The sequence below is a fragment of the Cyanistes caeruleus genome, chromosome 4 (genome assembly GCF_971803275.1).
Source record: "Cyanistes caeruleus chromosome 4, bCyaCae1.hap1.1, whole genome shotgun sequence".
Classification (NCBI taxonomy): Eukaryota; Metazoa; Chordata; class Aves; order Passeriformes; family Paridae; genus Cyanistes; species Cyanistes caeruleus.
In genome coordinates, this window is record NC_141704.1 from 184,295 (window position 1) to 198,390 (window position 14,096).

The following is a 14,096-nucleotide window of genomic DNA, read 5'->3' on the forward strand; positions in this document are numbered from 1 at the left end:
GCTTTGGACTGCTGCTCACGTGTCTCCACAAAGCTCTCACCTGAGGGGATTGCACCAATCCATACAAATATCTGAAGGGGGATCCCAATCCTCACAATCTCCCACCAATCCCCCCCATTTCCCCCGGGTTTGAGGACAGCGTCAGTGGTGCCTAGGGAGACAGGACGAGGAGTCAGGCCTTGAGCTCAGCATGAGGCAGAAATTCCCTCCATCATGGAAGGGGTAAGCCCTGGGACAGCTGCCTGGGGAGGGTGCACGGTGTCCCTCCATGGAGACATCCCAACCCACCTGAGCAAGTGTCATCTGCTCCAGGCCACCCTGCCTGGCTGGATCATCACTACAGGGCTCCTGCCACTCAGACTGTTCTGGGATTCTGTGTGTGATAAATGTGTGAGTGTGTGTGTGTGTGGTATTGAGACAGAGGGTCTAGAGGGTTTAGGATTTAATTGATAAAGGATATAGTTAACCTAAAAATGTATACTGCTTTTTAGAATATGTTAGGCACAATAGAAATCACATACTGTGTCTGTAGCTGTGTGTGACACCAGTGTGACACTTGTGTATGTGACATCTGTTACAACTGTGTCCACCTGTGCCCACCCTTGCCCACCCACCACTGCAAGTCCCGAGCACAGCCATCACCCAGGCCCCCCAGAGATGTGGGTTCCTTCTCAACCTTCCCCAAGATTTGGGGACCCCCCAAGGCGTTACCCCTGTCCGCAGGGGCACAGCAGGGGCTGCTGAGAAGGTGTGGTGGGCCACGGGGACATGGAGGGTGGGAACAAACATGGGGGCAGGGCTGGGCAGATGGGGTTGACCATTGCCCCTCAGGCGCTGGGGATCACTGTGGGGGGGGCAGGAGCTCATCCCTGCTGTGGGTGGGGGTTATGGGGGGTCTCAGGGTGCTCCTGAGCCCTGAGCCTTCCACATCTCTGTAGCCTGAGCCCCACTGTATGTCCCTGTGCCATGTTCCCACGTCGCCCCATATTTCTGTCCCTCCCATGCCCCCATCCCCCACAGAGCAGAGCAGACAATGAGTGGTGTCAGCACATGTTGGGGACACTGTCAGGGAGAAACACGGGGGACACGAGTGACACATGGGCACTGGGGGACAACAATAAATAACATTCCCCACAGGTTCTGCTGGAGTGAGGAGGCTGGGGAAGAGCTGGGGCAATGGTGACAAGGTCACAGTGACAACTCCCAGTGTCCTTGGGGTGCTCCTTTGCCCCCCTCCCCCAGCTGTCCCTCCCTGCCTACAGGCAGGATCTGGCAGGATTCAGCAGGATACGGTAGTGCCACTTCCCCATCATGGGACACGGCTGAGACATAGTCACGGGTCACGCACAAGGCTCCCGTGGCTGCCCCAGGCACCCGCAGAGTTCCCGGTGTCACCCTCAGACGCACGGGGCAACCACAGCTCCCCAGCACCCAGAGGACACCCTGGGAACCCTAGGGACCCCCCAGCAGCACTCTGGGATGGGGACTTCTTGGAGTGAGGGCCTCCAGGCATAGGGCACAACTGCCCCAGGTGGGCTGGGGGCCCCTGTGTGGGTTTCCCTGGGGTGGAGACTCCCAGGCCTGGCTTGTGACCCCGTGGGGGCCCAGGGGCTGTTCTGGGGTACCAGGGAGGGCTATCACAGGTTGTCAAGTCTGAAGAAGTTAGGGGAGTGGTGGGCGACTGTTTGAGGGTGCTGGGAAGGTACCGGGGACTGTTTGGGACTCCCTGCTGCCCGTCACCCGTGGCTGGGTGCAAAGAGGCCACGGGCACAGGGTGAAGAGGACAGTTTGGGGGTGCCGCGGAAGTTTGCACATACTGGGGGTATCGGGGGAACTGTTTGGGGGAGCTTAGAGGGAGATTTGGGGGAGTGTCGGGAGGGGTTGGGGTATCCTGGGGGGCTCTATCGCAGCTCATCAGGTGCGAAGAGCCCCCGGGCGCGGCGCAGCACCGAGTCCCGGGCCGGGTCGTAGGGGTGGTCCTTGGAGGGGATCTCGAGCACCGCGGGCAGCGCCCGGGCATGGGCTGCGACTGCCGGCCGGATCTGCTCCGCCAGGGCCTGCGAGATCAGGATCATGCCCACGTCCTCCCGCGCCAGGAAACCCCTGCGAGCAGGGAAAAAAGGAGAGTGAGGGGACACGGAGGGGACACCAGCGAGGTGGGACGCGCTCCTCGGGACCCCCTGGGTCCCCTAAACACTCCTGGCACCCTGACCCGGCACTCCTGCTTGAGCTCTCTCTCTTCCCTCCAGGAACTCTGTGACCCCCCCCGAGATCCCAAAACCTGCCTGGATCCTCCTCAGAGACCCCACTAGGGACTCACAGGACCACCACAGGGACCGCTCAGACACCTCCCTTACCTTTCTGACCCCTCTGAGACACCCCCAGACCCCTCCTCAGACCGCCCCGTGCCCCCCCGGGCCGCCGTCCCCCACCACACACACCGGAAGGTCTCCTCGATCTCAGCCAGGCTTGTTTCTTTCTCCACCACCAGGAAGTTGGGCCGCCGGTGCTTGTCCAGCTCCCCGATGCCGCCCAGAAGAAACCCGGTCACCGTGTCCTCGTCGCCCATCACCGCGATCAGCTTCCCGCGGCCCGCCATGCCCGGGGGCCGCCGGGTACGGAATCCACTGGGATGGCGGCCCCGGGGCCGCTGCCGGGACCCGGCGGGATCGGGACGCGCCGCCGGCAGCGGCTGACGGGATCAGGAGCGATCGGGAACGACCGGAACCCGCCGCCGCTTCCGGGCTCCGCCGCCGCCGCGCGCCCGAGCGGCCCCGCCCGCCGCTGCCCCGGCAACGCCGCGAGGCCCCGCCCACCGCCGCGGGAGGAGCCGCTCCCAGCGCCGGCCACGCCCCTCCCGCCGGCCCCGCCCCGCGATCACGAGCATGCGCAGTGGGACGTGCCCTTGAGGGGACGCGGGGCGCTGCCCTGCACAGCGCCCCCTAGCGGGACCGCCCTGTACGGGACACCCTGAACGCCCCCCCCCGGGCCCCCCACAACAACTGCCGCTCTTCTGCACGGAATCCCCCTTGGACCCCCTCACGACTTGGCCATTCTACCCCAGACCCTCCCAAGCCACCTCCAGTGTCCTGTTCCAGACCCCACCATCTCAGACCAGGACCTCCTAATCCCATCCTGCAGCCCCCGGAATCCCCCCCGCCTCCCCCAGGACCAGGATATCCTGCTCTGGACCGCCTCGGGCCCCATCATCCTGTCCCGGATCCCCAGAACCGCCCCCAGACACCCCACAATTCCGTTGTCCTGCTCAGGATGGCCCTACATCTGGTGTTCTTGCCCGGAGTCCCCTTGGCACCCTCCCAGCCCCACTCTGCGGGATTTCCCCTGTCATCACTTGGACCACTCTTCCTCTCCCAGTGCTTTATTGATAGGCCTGGGACCCCCAGGGATCCCCGGGGGGGTCTCAGGCCGCAGTGACACGGAAGGGGCTCCCTGGGACGTCACGGTCACCCCAGCGCAGCAGCAGCACGTACTCGCCACGCTCCCGCACGCTGTAGGTCACCGTGTAGACACGGTTCCCCTCGTGCTTCACGTGCACCTCCTCACACGGGGCCTTGGGGCCGTGCACCCCCACCAGCAGCATGTTTGTGCCTGACGGAGAGACACAGGCAGGGTAAACCCTGAGCTTGAGACCACAGCTTCACCCCAAACTTCCTCCCCTGCATCCCAGACCCTCCAGCAGACTCCCCCACTTACCCACCCCCTCCCCTCCCAGGACCCACAGGCCCCGTTTTCACCTACCCCATCCTTTCTCAAGACTCCCCCAAATTCTCTGAACACCCCACAGACCCACAGACTCTCCTCCAAGTCCTCAAAGGACTGCCCTAAGAGCCCCTGGACTGCCCCGCTGAGCCCCCATCTGCCCTTCCAAACCCATGCCTCCTTCCAGCCACCCCAAGCCCCCAGGACCCCCAGGGCCCCTCACCGGCCTTGCTGCAGTCCACAGTGAAGTGGTTCTTGTGGCCCAGGCGGGCGGTTGCCAGCCCTGGCCCCCGGGCCACCACCTGCCCAGCATCCGATGGGGCTTTGGTGACACCCCCAAAGGCAGGGGGGCCCCGCGACCCTGCCCTCACCACCGGCTCCACCAGCACTGTCGAGGTCTCGTGCAGACTGTGCCCGCCTGACAGCCGTGGGCCTGGGGAATACCAGGAGAACATGGTCAGCCCCACCATGGGGACACCCCCCATCACACCTTGCTGGGGGGATATGAGGACACTTTTCAGGGACAATCCCTCCTCCCTCTGGGACCCCCATCATGTCATCCTGGGGCTTCTACACCACATCATCCCCAGGATCCCTTGTCACCACCCTAGGAACCCCCCAACTCATGTCACCCTGAGGGACCTCCAGGATGACCCTCCTGCAACCCTCCACCATACCCATCATTGACCCCTTGTCACCCCACACTGGGGACCCCCACATTCTCCTGCCCCAATCTCCCTTATCCATGCCCCCCATACCCGTGTCTACCCCCACCCCACCTGTACCAGTGACCTTGGCCTTGAAGAGGCCATCCGTGATGTGGTGGGGGTCCCGGCATCCCCACTTCCCCCTCAGTTCCCCTGTCCCCACTAGTTCCCATGTTCCTCTTTGTCCCCATGTCCTTCCCCACACCCATGTCCCTTCCCATCTTCAGGTCCCCCCCATTCGTACCAGTGACCTTGGCTTTGAAGGGGCTCCCCACGATGTGATGGGGGCCCCCATACTTGATGGAGATGAGGTAGTTGCCAGGGGCCATTGGGGTGTAGGTGACGCGGTGGCCCTCGGGGACCTCAGTACAGTCCAGCTCCACTTTGGAGGGTCCATCAATGGTGACAGCCAGTGCTCCTGCCCCTGCATTGGCCGTCTGCACCAGGAACTCGGAGGGCACCCCTGGGACACAGACATGGGGATGGCATCATGGAGGGGACACCAGGACACCATTGTGGTCACATGTGGTCACCCATGGCCACATTCCCATTATGGCAACTCCCATGGCCACATCTCCATCGTGGCTTTGTCCCCATCACCATTTCATGGTCATGTCTCTCCCGCCACCAGCACAGCTGTTCCTCCATCCCCACCCTCCTCCCACAGCCATGTCCCTGTCTCCACAGCAGTGTCACCTGTGCGGCCACCCTCGAGGCCCGGCCCAAAGGCAGTGACGAGCCCAGGGTCCCCGGCCTGGCTCTGCTCGCCCACGCGGATGTTGAAGGGGCTCCCGGGCACGTGGCGCCCATTGAAGCGCAGGTCGATGGAGTGGACTCCGTTCTCACGTGGCAGGAACCCCAGCGCGTACCGGTCTGGGGGGACACAGACATGTCACCGTGTCCCCATGTCCCCACAGCTCTGTTCCAGCCCAGCAGGAACCCCAGTGCATATCAGGGGGACACAGACATGTCCCCATATCCCTGTGTCCTGTGTCCCCATGTCCCCACATCCCCATGTCCCCACACCCCACACAAGAACCCCAGTGTGTACTAGTCTGGGGGATGTCCTGTGTCACTCTGCCCCCATGTCCTATGTCCCCATGTGCTCAATCCCCGTGTCCCCACATCAGATGTCCCTGTGTCCTGTGCCCACAACCCCACATCCGCAGACCCGGTGTCCCAGTGTCCCCACGGTGTCCCCACGGTGTCCCCATGTGCCCTCACCGCTGTCCAGCTCGGACACATAACACTCCTCCACCACCCCTGCAGGCGTGTGCACTTTGGCATCGATGACGCCACGCGCCCCGTTCAGCTGCACGGCAAAGGACGCTGGCTGGTTCACTGCCACCGTCTCCTGTGGGGACACCACGGTGGCATCAGGGGCATGGGGGGCAGGGGACATCATGAATGAGGCCAGCTGGTACACCCCAGGGAATGGGGGGACATGAGGGGGGTGGAGGACACAGTGTGGGGGGGCAGGGGGACACCATGGGGCCCAAGGGTGATACAGGTGTGCAGGGTGGCCCAGGATTAACACAAGGGACACAGGGGTGGCACCAAGGAGGGTGCCAATGGTAACAGGTGGGAGAGGTGGCTCCAGGGAATCCCAAGGGTGACAGAGGGGCGACACAGCGGTCCCAAAGGTGACATGAGGGAGGGAGAAAGAGGTGGCCCCAAGAATGACAGGGAGGGAGGGAGGGAGGGAGGGAGGGAGGGAGGGAGGGAGGGAGGGAGGGAGGGAGGGAGGGAGGGAGGGAGGGAGGGAGGGAGGGAGGGAGGGAGGGAGGGAGGGAGGGAGGGAGGGAGGGAGGGAGGGAGGGAGGGAGGGAGGGAGGGAGGGAGGGAGGGAGGGAGGGAGGGGTGCCCCAGAGGGTCTAAGGGTGCCACACAGGGCATCTCAAGCTTGCAATAGGGGCTCAGAGTGGCCCAGTTGTGCCCTGAGGAGCCAGGGGCCATCTGTGAGCCCAGGGGTTCCCCAGGGTTTCACAGGGAGTGTCCCCAGTACCTGCAGGCTGGTGACAGTGAGGCGTCGGGCATCATCGGAGTGGGAGGCAACAGGGACAATAAAGGGGCTGTCAGGGATGTGCTCCTCGTTGAACTTGATGGACACCTCGTAGTCACCTAGGGGACATGGGACAGTCACATGGGGAGCCCCCACATGGGGACAGCTTCCCTTGGAAACGCTCGCATGTGGGGACACCCATGCACAGGGACACCACTCACGGAGACACCACTCACAGAGACACCCTCCCCTGGGGACAGCTGTGCAGAGAGACACCTTTATCTGGGGACACCCTCCCTGGAGAACACCCTTAACCGGGACACCTTTGCATATGGGTCCCTCCTCACATGAGGCTGAGCACCCTGGGGGATATTAGGAGTGGTTGGGGGCGTTGAGGGTGTAGGGGCACAGCCCCCCTCACCTGGCTCTTGCACCAGGTAAGAGACACCACAGGAGCCGTCCTTGCGGTCCTCAAAGGAGATCTCAGCCTTGCTGGGCCCCTCAACAGCAATGGAGAGTCCCCCCGCGCCAGCCTCACGCGTCCAGATGCTGAACTCGGCTGGGGGGATCACCAGGGTCACCCTGGCTCTCAGTGGCACCCCAGGATGGTGACACCCAGCACAGACCTGCACCCACATCCCCGCAGCACCCAGACTCCCCAATAGCACCCACATCCCACCCATGGCACACAGACCACTCGTAACACCTCCCCATTGCCCCCACACCCAGCTGTACCCAAATCCCATCACAGCACCCAGAGCTCCCAAATTTCACCAGCACCCCCCACACACGTAGCACCTACCACCCATTGCTGCCCACACCCCCACAGCACCCAGAGCCCCCCACATCCCCCCAAGAGCATCCACCCTGCATTGCCCTCACACCCCCATACCCCCCCAGTCACCCCAGAGCCCCCAGGCCCCCATCATCCCCCATTCCTGGCAGACCCCCCGTACCTGGCGTTCCGGCCACGGCGCGCTGCAGCCCGGTGCCCCCTGCGCGCACCTTGTGGGCGCCACCCTCGCCCAGGGGCCCCACGGTGAACTGGAAGGGGCTCCCGGGCACGTGCTGCCCCCGGAACTTGACGCTGACAGTGTGGGCACCCGTCTCCTGGGGCACGAAGCGCACGCTGTACACCCCCGCGCCCCCCGGCACCACCTCGGCCTCGCGCCGCTGCCCCGATGGGCTCAGCACCTGCGCCGACAGCTCCTGTGCTGACGCCTCGCCTGCAGGCACACACCATGTCACCGTGGGCGCCCCAACACCCCATCGGCACCCCAACGTCTCCCCAACACCGTATCGCTAGGGCATCCCAGCTCCTGCACCATCACCTCACCTGCAGGCACACACCATGTCACCCTGCAGGCACCTGGGAACCCCAACATCACCCCACTGTCACCCAGCACTGTGCCACCACGGCACCACGGCACCACAGCACCCCATCACTATATGGCACACTGTCATCCTGTCACTGGGGCACCTTGTCACCACATCACTCCACCATCCTATAACCCAGGTGCCCCTACACCCCGGCCCCTCCGCACCCATTTCCTTATCACCGTGTCACTATGGCACCCCAGCACCTGTCACTGGGGCACTCTGTCACCCTGTCACCAGGGCAGTGTCATCCTGTCACCCCAGCATCCTGTCACTCTGATAACAGGGCACTGGGGTACCCCTTTGCCCCATCACCTTCCCACCATCATCTGAAGGGCTCCCTGGCACACTAGCACCCTGCTACCCCACCACCAGGACACCCCTGTCACTGTCATCCCACCACCCTGCCGCCAGTGTGCCCTGATGCCCAAACACCCACCAGAGCACACGCGCAACCCCTGCTGGGTGCACCCCACCCCACGAGCGTGCCGCCTCACACACGGGACACGTGCACTTGGCAGCATGCACATGCACACATTCACACACAGGTGTGCACACACATGCACCCGTGAGACTGCACACGCACGCTGAGCGCACCCACAGCCCTTTGGGCAGAGCACACACCCCTGTAAGCAGGTGTGCTTGTGCAAAGAGCCAGCATTGCCCCCCACCTCCACACTCATCCCCGTGGGAAGGGCACCCCCCCGTCATCACAGCAGCCCCCACACGTGTGCCAGGGCATCTGCCCCAGCTGTGTCCTGAGCACACGCAGCTGGGCCTTGGTGTAAGCACACACAGCCCTGAACAAGGGCACTCCTGTGGCAAGTGTGCCCAGCTCTCACGCAAGCCCACTTGCCTGCACACCCAGCCCTTGTGCCAGCACGGTGCCCTGCCCACACACCTCATGCACCCCCAGCCCTCGTGCAAGCACAGCTCTGTGCAAACACACATTGGTACTCCAGAGCACCCAGTCCTTGAGCAAACACTTCCCTCATGCACACCCAGCCCTGGTGCAAACAGCCCCCACGTGCAAGTGCACCACCCGCTCGTGCAAGCACGGTGCCCTGCACACCCAGCCCTCAGGCACACTTGCCCCTCGTGCACACCCAGGTCTTGTGCAATCCCCCTTTGCTGCACACCCCCCTGCACACCCCCTACAGCCCCCGCTGCAGGACGCACCCTCGTGTGCGCGCGCAGGGGCTGCGAAGGCACCGATGCCCTCGCGGGTCCCAAAGGCCCCGAAGGCACCGAAGGGCTCCGGGGGCGCACGGGGGAAGGCGCCGCCCACGCGGGTCGATTCTTCCACGTGCACCTCACGCGTGGTCTCGCCGCCACGCGTCTTGCTGATCTCAGTGCGCTCCGTGCGCGTGTACGTGTGGCTGCTGCGCGTGAACGTGCGCGTCAGCCGCTCCTGCGCCGACACCATCTGGAACCAGTTCCCTGGGGAACACCCCACGGGGACACAGAGGGACAGTGCAGACACATGGGGACACGTGGGGACAACAGGGTGCGGGCACAGGTTGGGGGAACGAAAAGGGGCGCAGAGGGGTGATGGGGACACAGGAGGATACGGACAGACATGGGGATGAATGGGCACAGCGATGGATGCAGTGATGGGGAGGAGACGTGGATGGGTGGAGACATGGAGGGATGGAGACAAGGATGGACACAGGGATGTGTGTGAACCGAGATGGGTGGAGACATGGGTAGTCACAGGGTTGGAAGTAGAGGATGGTGCAGGGAGGGGTGGACACAGGGGTGGATGTAGCGATGGTTGCAGGGATGGATGGAGCCAAGGGTGGATGAAGCCAGAAATGGACACATGGACAGACGTGTGAATGGACACACAGACGGACATGTGGACGGAGGTATCAGTGCGTGGTAGCATGCACAGAGGGATGCATGAACACAGGCACACACACAGAGGGACACAGACGTGGACACAGATGCACGGAGGGGAGAGAAAGAAGGAAGGAGAAATCAGACTGGAGTGGCTGAGATGTGTCTCCATCCCCATGGCCCACAGAGCAGGAGGAGTAAGAGGATTAGGATGGAGAAGGGGGAAGAAGAGGAGGAAAAGGGGAGGATGAAGAGGAGGAAGAGGGGAGGATGAAGAGGAGCAAGAGGGGAGGATGAAGAGGAGGAAGAGGGGAGGATGAAATATGCAGAAGAAAAGGAAGAGGAAGAGGAGGAAAAGAGAAGGAGGAGGGAGGGTGGGAGGAGAAGGAGGGGGGAGGAGGAGGAGGAGAAGGAGGTGGGAGGAGGAGGAGAAGGAGGAGGTGGGAGGAGGAGAAGGAGGAGGAAGGCCAACCCTACCTGGGATCTTAAGGTTGAGGTCACAAGTGCTGCCAACAGTGGCGATGGAGGGTGCCTGTCGCCGGCGTGTGATGCTCTCCTTTATCCGCCCCTCACCAGTCACCTTCACCGTGAAGGGGCTCCCTGTGGGAGACAGTTACCTCAGGGACCTGTCACCCCCTGGGGGTCCTAGCACTCCTTTCCACCACAACCCTCTGTCCCCCCATGTTTCTCCAGGCCCCACCTGGGACATGTTTGTCAGCAAACTTGATGTTGATGATGTAGTTGCCGGGCTCGGTGGGGCAGTAGGTGACTTTGCAGGTGCCATCCTCCATGTCCTCACAGTTAATGTCCACCTTGCTGGGGCCCTCAATGGACAGGCCCAGCCCGCCGTAACCTGGGGGGCCATGGGGACATGATCAGAGGTGTCTCATGGAGGCTGCCCCTGTCCTGGTCACGGTCACACCAAGGCCACAAGCCCAAACTGTCCATGGTCACCATCCAATCCCAGTCATCAGCCCCATCGTGGCCATGGCCATGCCATGGTAACCACGGTATCACCCTCTTGGCTGCACCATGGGACATGGCCACCACTCTATCCTGGCAATGGTCACACCATGCCCATAATCATGGCCACCACCCCATCCTGTGTTTGCCACAACCATGGCATGGCCTTAGCCACCTTCCACCTGGGCATTGGCTGTGCCATTACCATGGTCACCATCCCATTCAGATGATGGTCACACCATAGCCACCACCTCATCCTCTGCTGGCAGCAGCTTTAGCATGGCCATGGTCCTCAAATCATCCTGGCTACGGCCACATCACCACCACAGCCACCATCCAACCCCAGCCACAGGGACCATCCTGCCTTGGCCATGACCATCACCACCATGCCTTCCTGGCAACATGTAGCCTTGGCCACCATCACATGTGGCCATTGTACACCGCAGCAATAACCATGGCCAGCACCTCATCCTCGGGTGGCCATGACCAGCACATGGTCAAGGCCATCACCCCATCCTGCCCTTAGCCATGGCTACCACCTCCCCCGTGGCCATCCCCCACCATGGCCTCACCAGCACTGCGTGTGTCCACGATGAACTCAGCCACCTCAAAGGTGTGGCCCTCCAGAAGCCCCTGGCCCCACACCTTGACCCGGCCGGCATCACCAATCTCTGACTGTCCCACCAGGATCTTGAAAGGGCTGTTGGTGACATGCTGCCCGCTCTTCCGCACACTCACCACATGCTCGCCCACCTCCTTGGGTGTGAATGAGATGCCTGGGGAGGACAGAGTGGTCACACACCACCACCAGACTTGGCCACCACCCATGTACCATCCCCATCCCCTAGCCACCACAACCAGCCCCTGGCCACCTCCATCAGCCCCTGGTCACCATCCAAGTCCCCTAACCATGGCCACCAGCTCCCTGCTGACCCAATGCCACAAGGCCACCCATCTCTGTGACCCCATAGCTCCACTGTTTCCTGTCCCAACAAGTCCCCAGGTCCCACATCCTTCTCTCATGTGCCCGTTCTCCTGTGCCCACATCTCCATGTCCCTGTGTCCCCACAGTGTCCCCATGTGCCTGCACACCGATGTGGCGGTTGGGCAGCCGCTTGAGCAAGCATGGCTCCTCGTTGCCCGACGGTGCACGGATGGTAGCCGCCAACAGGCTCAGGTCTGTCTCTGCGATCTTCAGTGACACATCAGTTGAGGTGCCCACATTGAGCTGGGACGTGCGCATGGAGTCATCCCCTGCAGAGATGCCATCAGCAGGGACATCAGCTCAAGGTGGATGACAAGATGGATAGGATCCCAGTGGTGATGGAACAGTATTCCCAAAGCCCCACAAGGTCCCAATGGACATATGGAGAGGGTCCCCAGAATCAGGGGTCACTCGAAGATGTGTGAATAGTGTCCTCAAAGCCATGGTTAGAGTCCCCACATGGTCTACATGGTCTTGTGATGGGGTGCTCAAAGCTCCATGACGTCCCCATGGCTATGGGTTGGGGTCTCCAAGGCTTCACAGTGTCCCCAAGGCCATGGGAGGGGGAATCCTGGCGGCCAGGGTTGGACAAGAGACACCACAGCTGTCCCAACGGCCATGGGGCAAGTATGCCAATTAGCCCACAGGTGTCCTCATGACCCACCAGTGCCCCCATGGTCATACAAGTGCCCCCACAGCCTCCCAGGTGCCTTCATGGTCATGACTCTGCAGATGTCTCCATGGCCAACCAGGCGCCCCCATGGTCATGTGGAGATCCCAAAAACCCCCAGAACTTCCCCAGACCCCACTGTGCCCCCAGCCCATCTCACCAGTGATCTTGGCAGTGAAGGGGCTGCCCGGGATGTGTTTGTCATCAAAGCGCACAATGATGCTGTAGTCGCCAGGGGCTGTGGGCAGGTAGGACACTGTGCATGTCCCATCTTTGTTGTCTTGGCAAGTGATCTCCGCCTTGGAGGGACCTTCGACCGCTAGCGACAGCCCACCTGTAGGCACAGGGGCTGTCAGGTGGCACCGGACAAGGGGCATCATGAGGCACCGGGGGTCTCCAGCCCCTCCTGGTGGCACTGGGGGGGACCCCATGACCTCTCAGCCCCCTTTGGCCATCACTCACCCTCGCCAGCATCCTTGGTGACAATGGTGAATGTGCATGGCTTGTTGACCATCCCATGGCTCAGCCCAGGCCCATAGGCACTGACATGGCGTGGGTTGATGGCATCCACATAGAACTGAAGGGGACTCCCTGAGGACACAAGGGACAGTGATCAGAGACCCATGGGGACACCCCAACCTAAGGGTGACCAACCATGGACCCCACAGAGACAGTCCACAGGAACATTCCACACCATGGGGCATGCCTGACCCACTGGAGTCTAACCAGGGCAGAGTTGTATCAACCTTCCTCAGCCACCTCCCAGTGGCTCCCAGTGCCTCCCTGTGGTCCCCAGTGCCCCACAGTGGCTTACCAGGGATGTGGTTGCCATCATAGCGAATGTCCATCTCATGCAGCCCCTTCTCGGAGGGGGCATAGTGCACTGTCACCGTCCCGTCCTTGTTGTCCGTGATGTTGGGCCGCGCTGTCTTCCCCGAGGGCATTCGCACTTCACCTGGGGGTATTTTGTCAGTGGAGGCACCAAGGGGTGGGGTTGGTGCCTGAAGGGGTGGTTGCTGTCCCCACAACCCTGCACTGTACCTGTGATTTCACCCTTCTGCACCGTGAAGGGGATGACGAGGTTAAAGGGCCGGAGGTTCTCAGTGGTGGCTGGGGGCTCCTCCGTGGCCTGATCATGGGGCAGAGAGGGAGGGTGAGAACCTCATGATGGGGTCCCAGCCCCAACGTGGCCATAGAGGGGACATGAGAACCCCCATGGTGGGCTCCCGGCCCTGTGATGACCCTCATGACCTCCAAACCCCATCATGTCCACCGTGATCCCAACCTCCAATACCACAACCCTGGCCCCATGGTGCCCACCATGGTCTCCCAACTCTCTCAGCTCCATGATGGACACCATTGTCCTGACACTGCCCCACTATGGTCCCCCAATTCCGTAACTCCCATCATGGTCACCCAACCCTGCAGTGCCCATTGTGCTCTCCACGCTGATGCTACTCTCTGCCCCTTGGTGTCCACCATGGCCCCAGTCCTCTGTCTGTTGGTGCCTACCACAACGTTCTGACCCCACCATGGTTTCCCTACCCCATGGTGTCAACCTGGTGTTCAAAATCTGTCCCATGGTGTCCATTGTTCCCTCGACTCTTTGCCCCTTGGATCCAACAGAGTTTCCCAATCCCACAGCCCCGCCTCTGTGCCTCACAGCACCCACCATGATCATCTGACCCCACGGTGCCCATCATAGTCCCAGCTCTCTGCCTCATGGCACCCACTATGGTCTCCCAATTCCACGCTTCCCACACTATGGTCTCCCAAAGTCTGATCCATGGTGCTCATCACAACCCCCCAGACTCACAGTGCCCGCCCCAGTGC

General features: G+C 62.2%; 2 protein-coding genes across 5 annotated transcripts in view; both read right to left on the minus strand.

Annotated features, from left to right (window-relative positions):
* Positions 1-1,038: 1,038 nt before the first annotated feature.
* On the minus strand, positions 1,039-2,802 carry ATP6V1F (ATPase H+ transporting V1 subunit F). The gene is made up of 2 exons (XM_086886196.1): positions 2,442-2,802; positions 1,039-2,103 (listed from the first exon to the last, which is right to left on the minus strand). The coding sequence occupies exons 1-2, from the start codon at positions 2,597-2,599 to the stop codon at positions 1,902-1,904; spliced, it is 360 nt and encodes a 119-aa protein (XP_086742322.1). The 5' UTR covers positions 2,600-2,802; the 3' UTR covers positions 1,039-1,901.
* Positions 2,803-3,363: 561 nt separating this feature from the next.
* Positions 3,364-14,096, minus strand: part of FLNC (filamin C) — a 30,196-nt gene continuing 19,463 nt past the window's right edge. For 2 of the 4 annotated variants that reach the window (XM_086886198.1, XM_086886197.1), the window contains 17 exons: positions 13,305-13,392; positions 13,078-13,218; positions 12,726-12,854; positions 12,424-12,597; positions 11,701-11,862; positions 11,181-11,384; positions 10,346-10,498; positions 10,123-10,245; positions 8,986-9,246; positions 7,386-7,655; positions 6,851-6,988; positions 6,433-6,548; positions 5,652-5,781; positions 5,124-5,300; positions 4,672-4,890; positions 3,944-4,153; positions 3,364-3,609 (listed from right to left, as the gene is read on the minus strand). In XM_086886198.1, the coding sequence (XP_086742324.1) occupies positions 3,422-3,609; positions 3,944-4,153; positions 4,672-4,890; positions 5,124-5,300; positions 5,652-5,781; positions 6,433-6,548; positions 6,851-6,988; positions 7,386-7,655; positions 8,986-9,246; positions 10,123-10,245; positions 10,346-10,498; positions 11,181-11,384; positions 11,701-11,862; positions 12,424-12,597; positions 12,726-12,854; positions 13,078-13,218; positions 13,305-13,392 (2,883 nt within the window). In that variant the 3' untranslated portion in view covers positions 3,364-3,421. The remainder of the gene's footprint in view (positions 3,610-3,943; positions 4,154-4,671; positions 4,891-5,123; positions 5,301-5,651; positions 5,782-6,432; positions 6,549-6,850; positions 6,989-7,385; positions 7,656-8,985; positions 9,247-10,122; positions 10,246-10,345; positions 10,499-11,180; positions 11,385-11,700; positions 11,863-12,423; positions 12,598-12,725; positions 12,855-13,077; positions 13,219-13,304; positions 13,393-14,096) is intronic. The other 2 variants (XM_086886200.1, XM_086886199.1) reach the window with 1 other exon arrangement.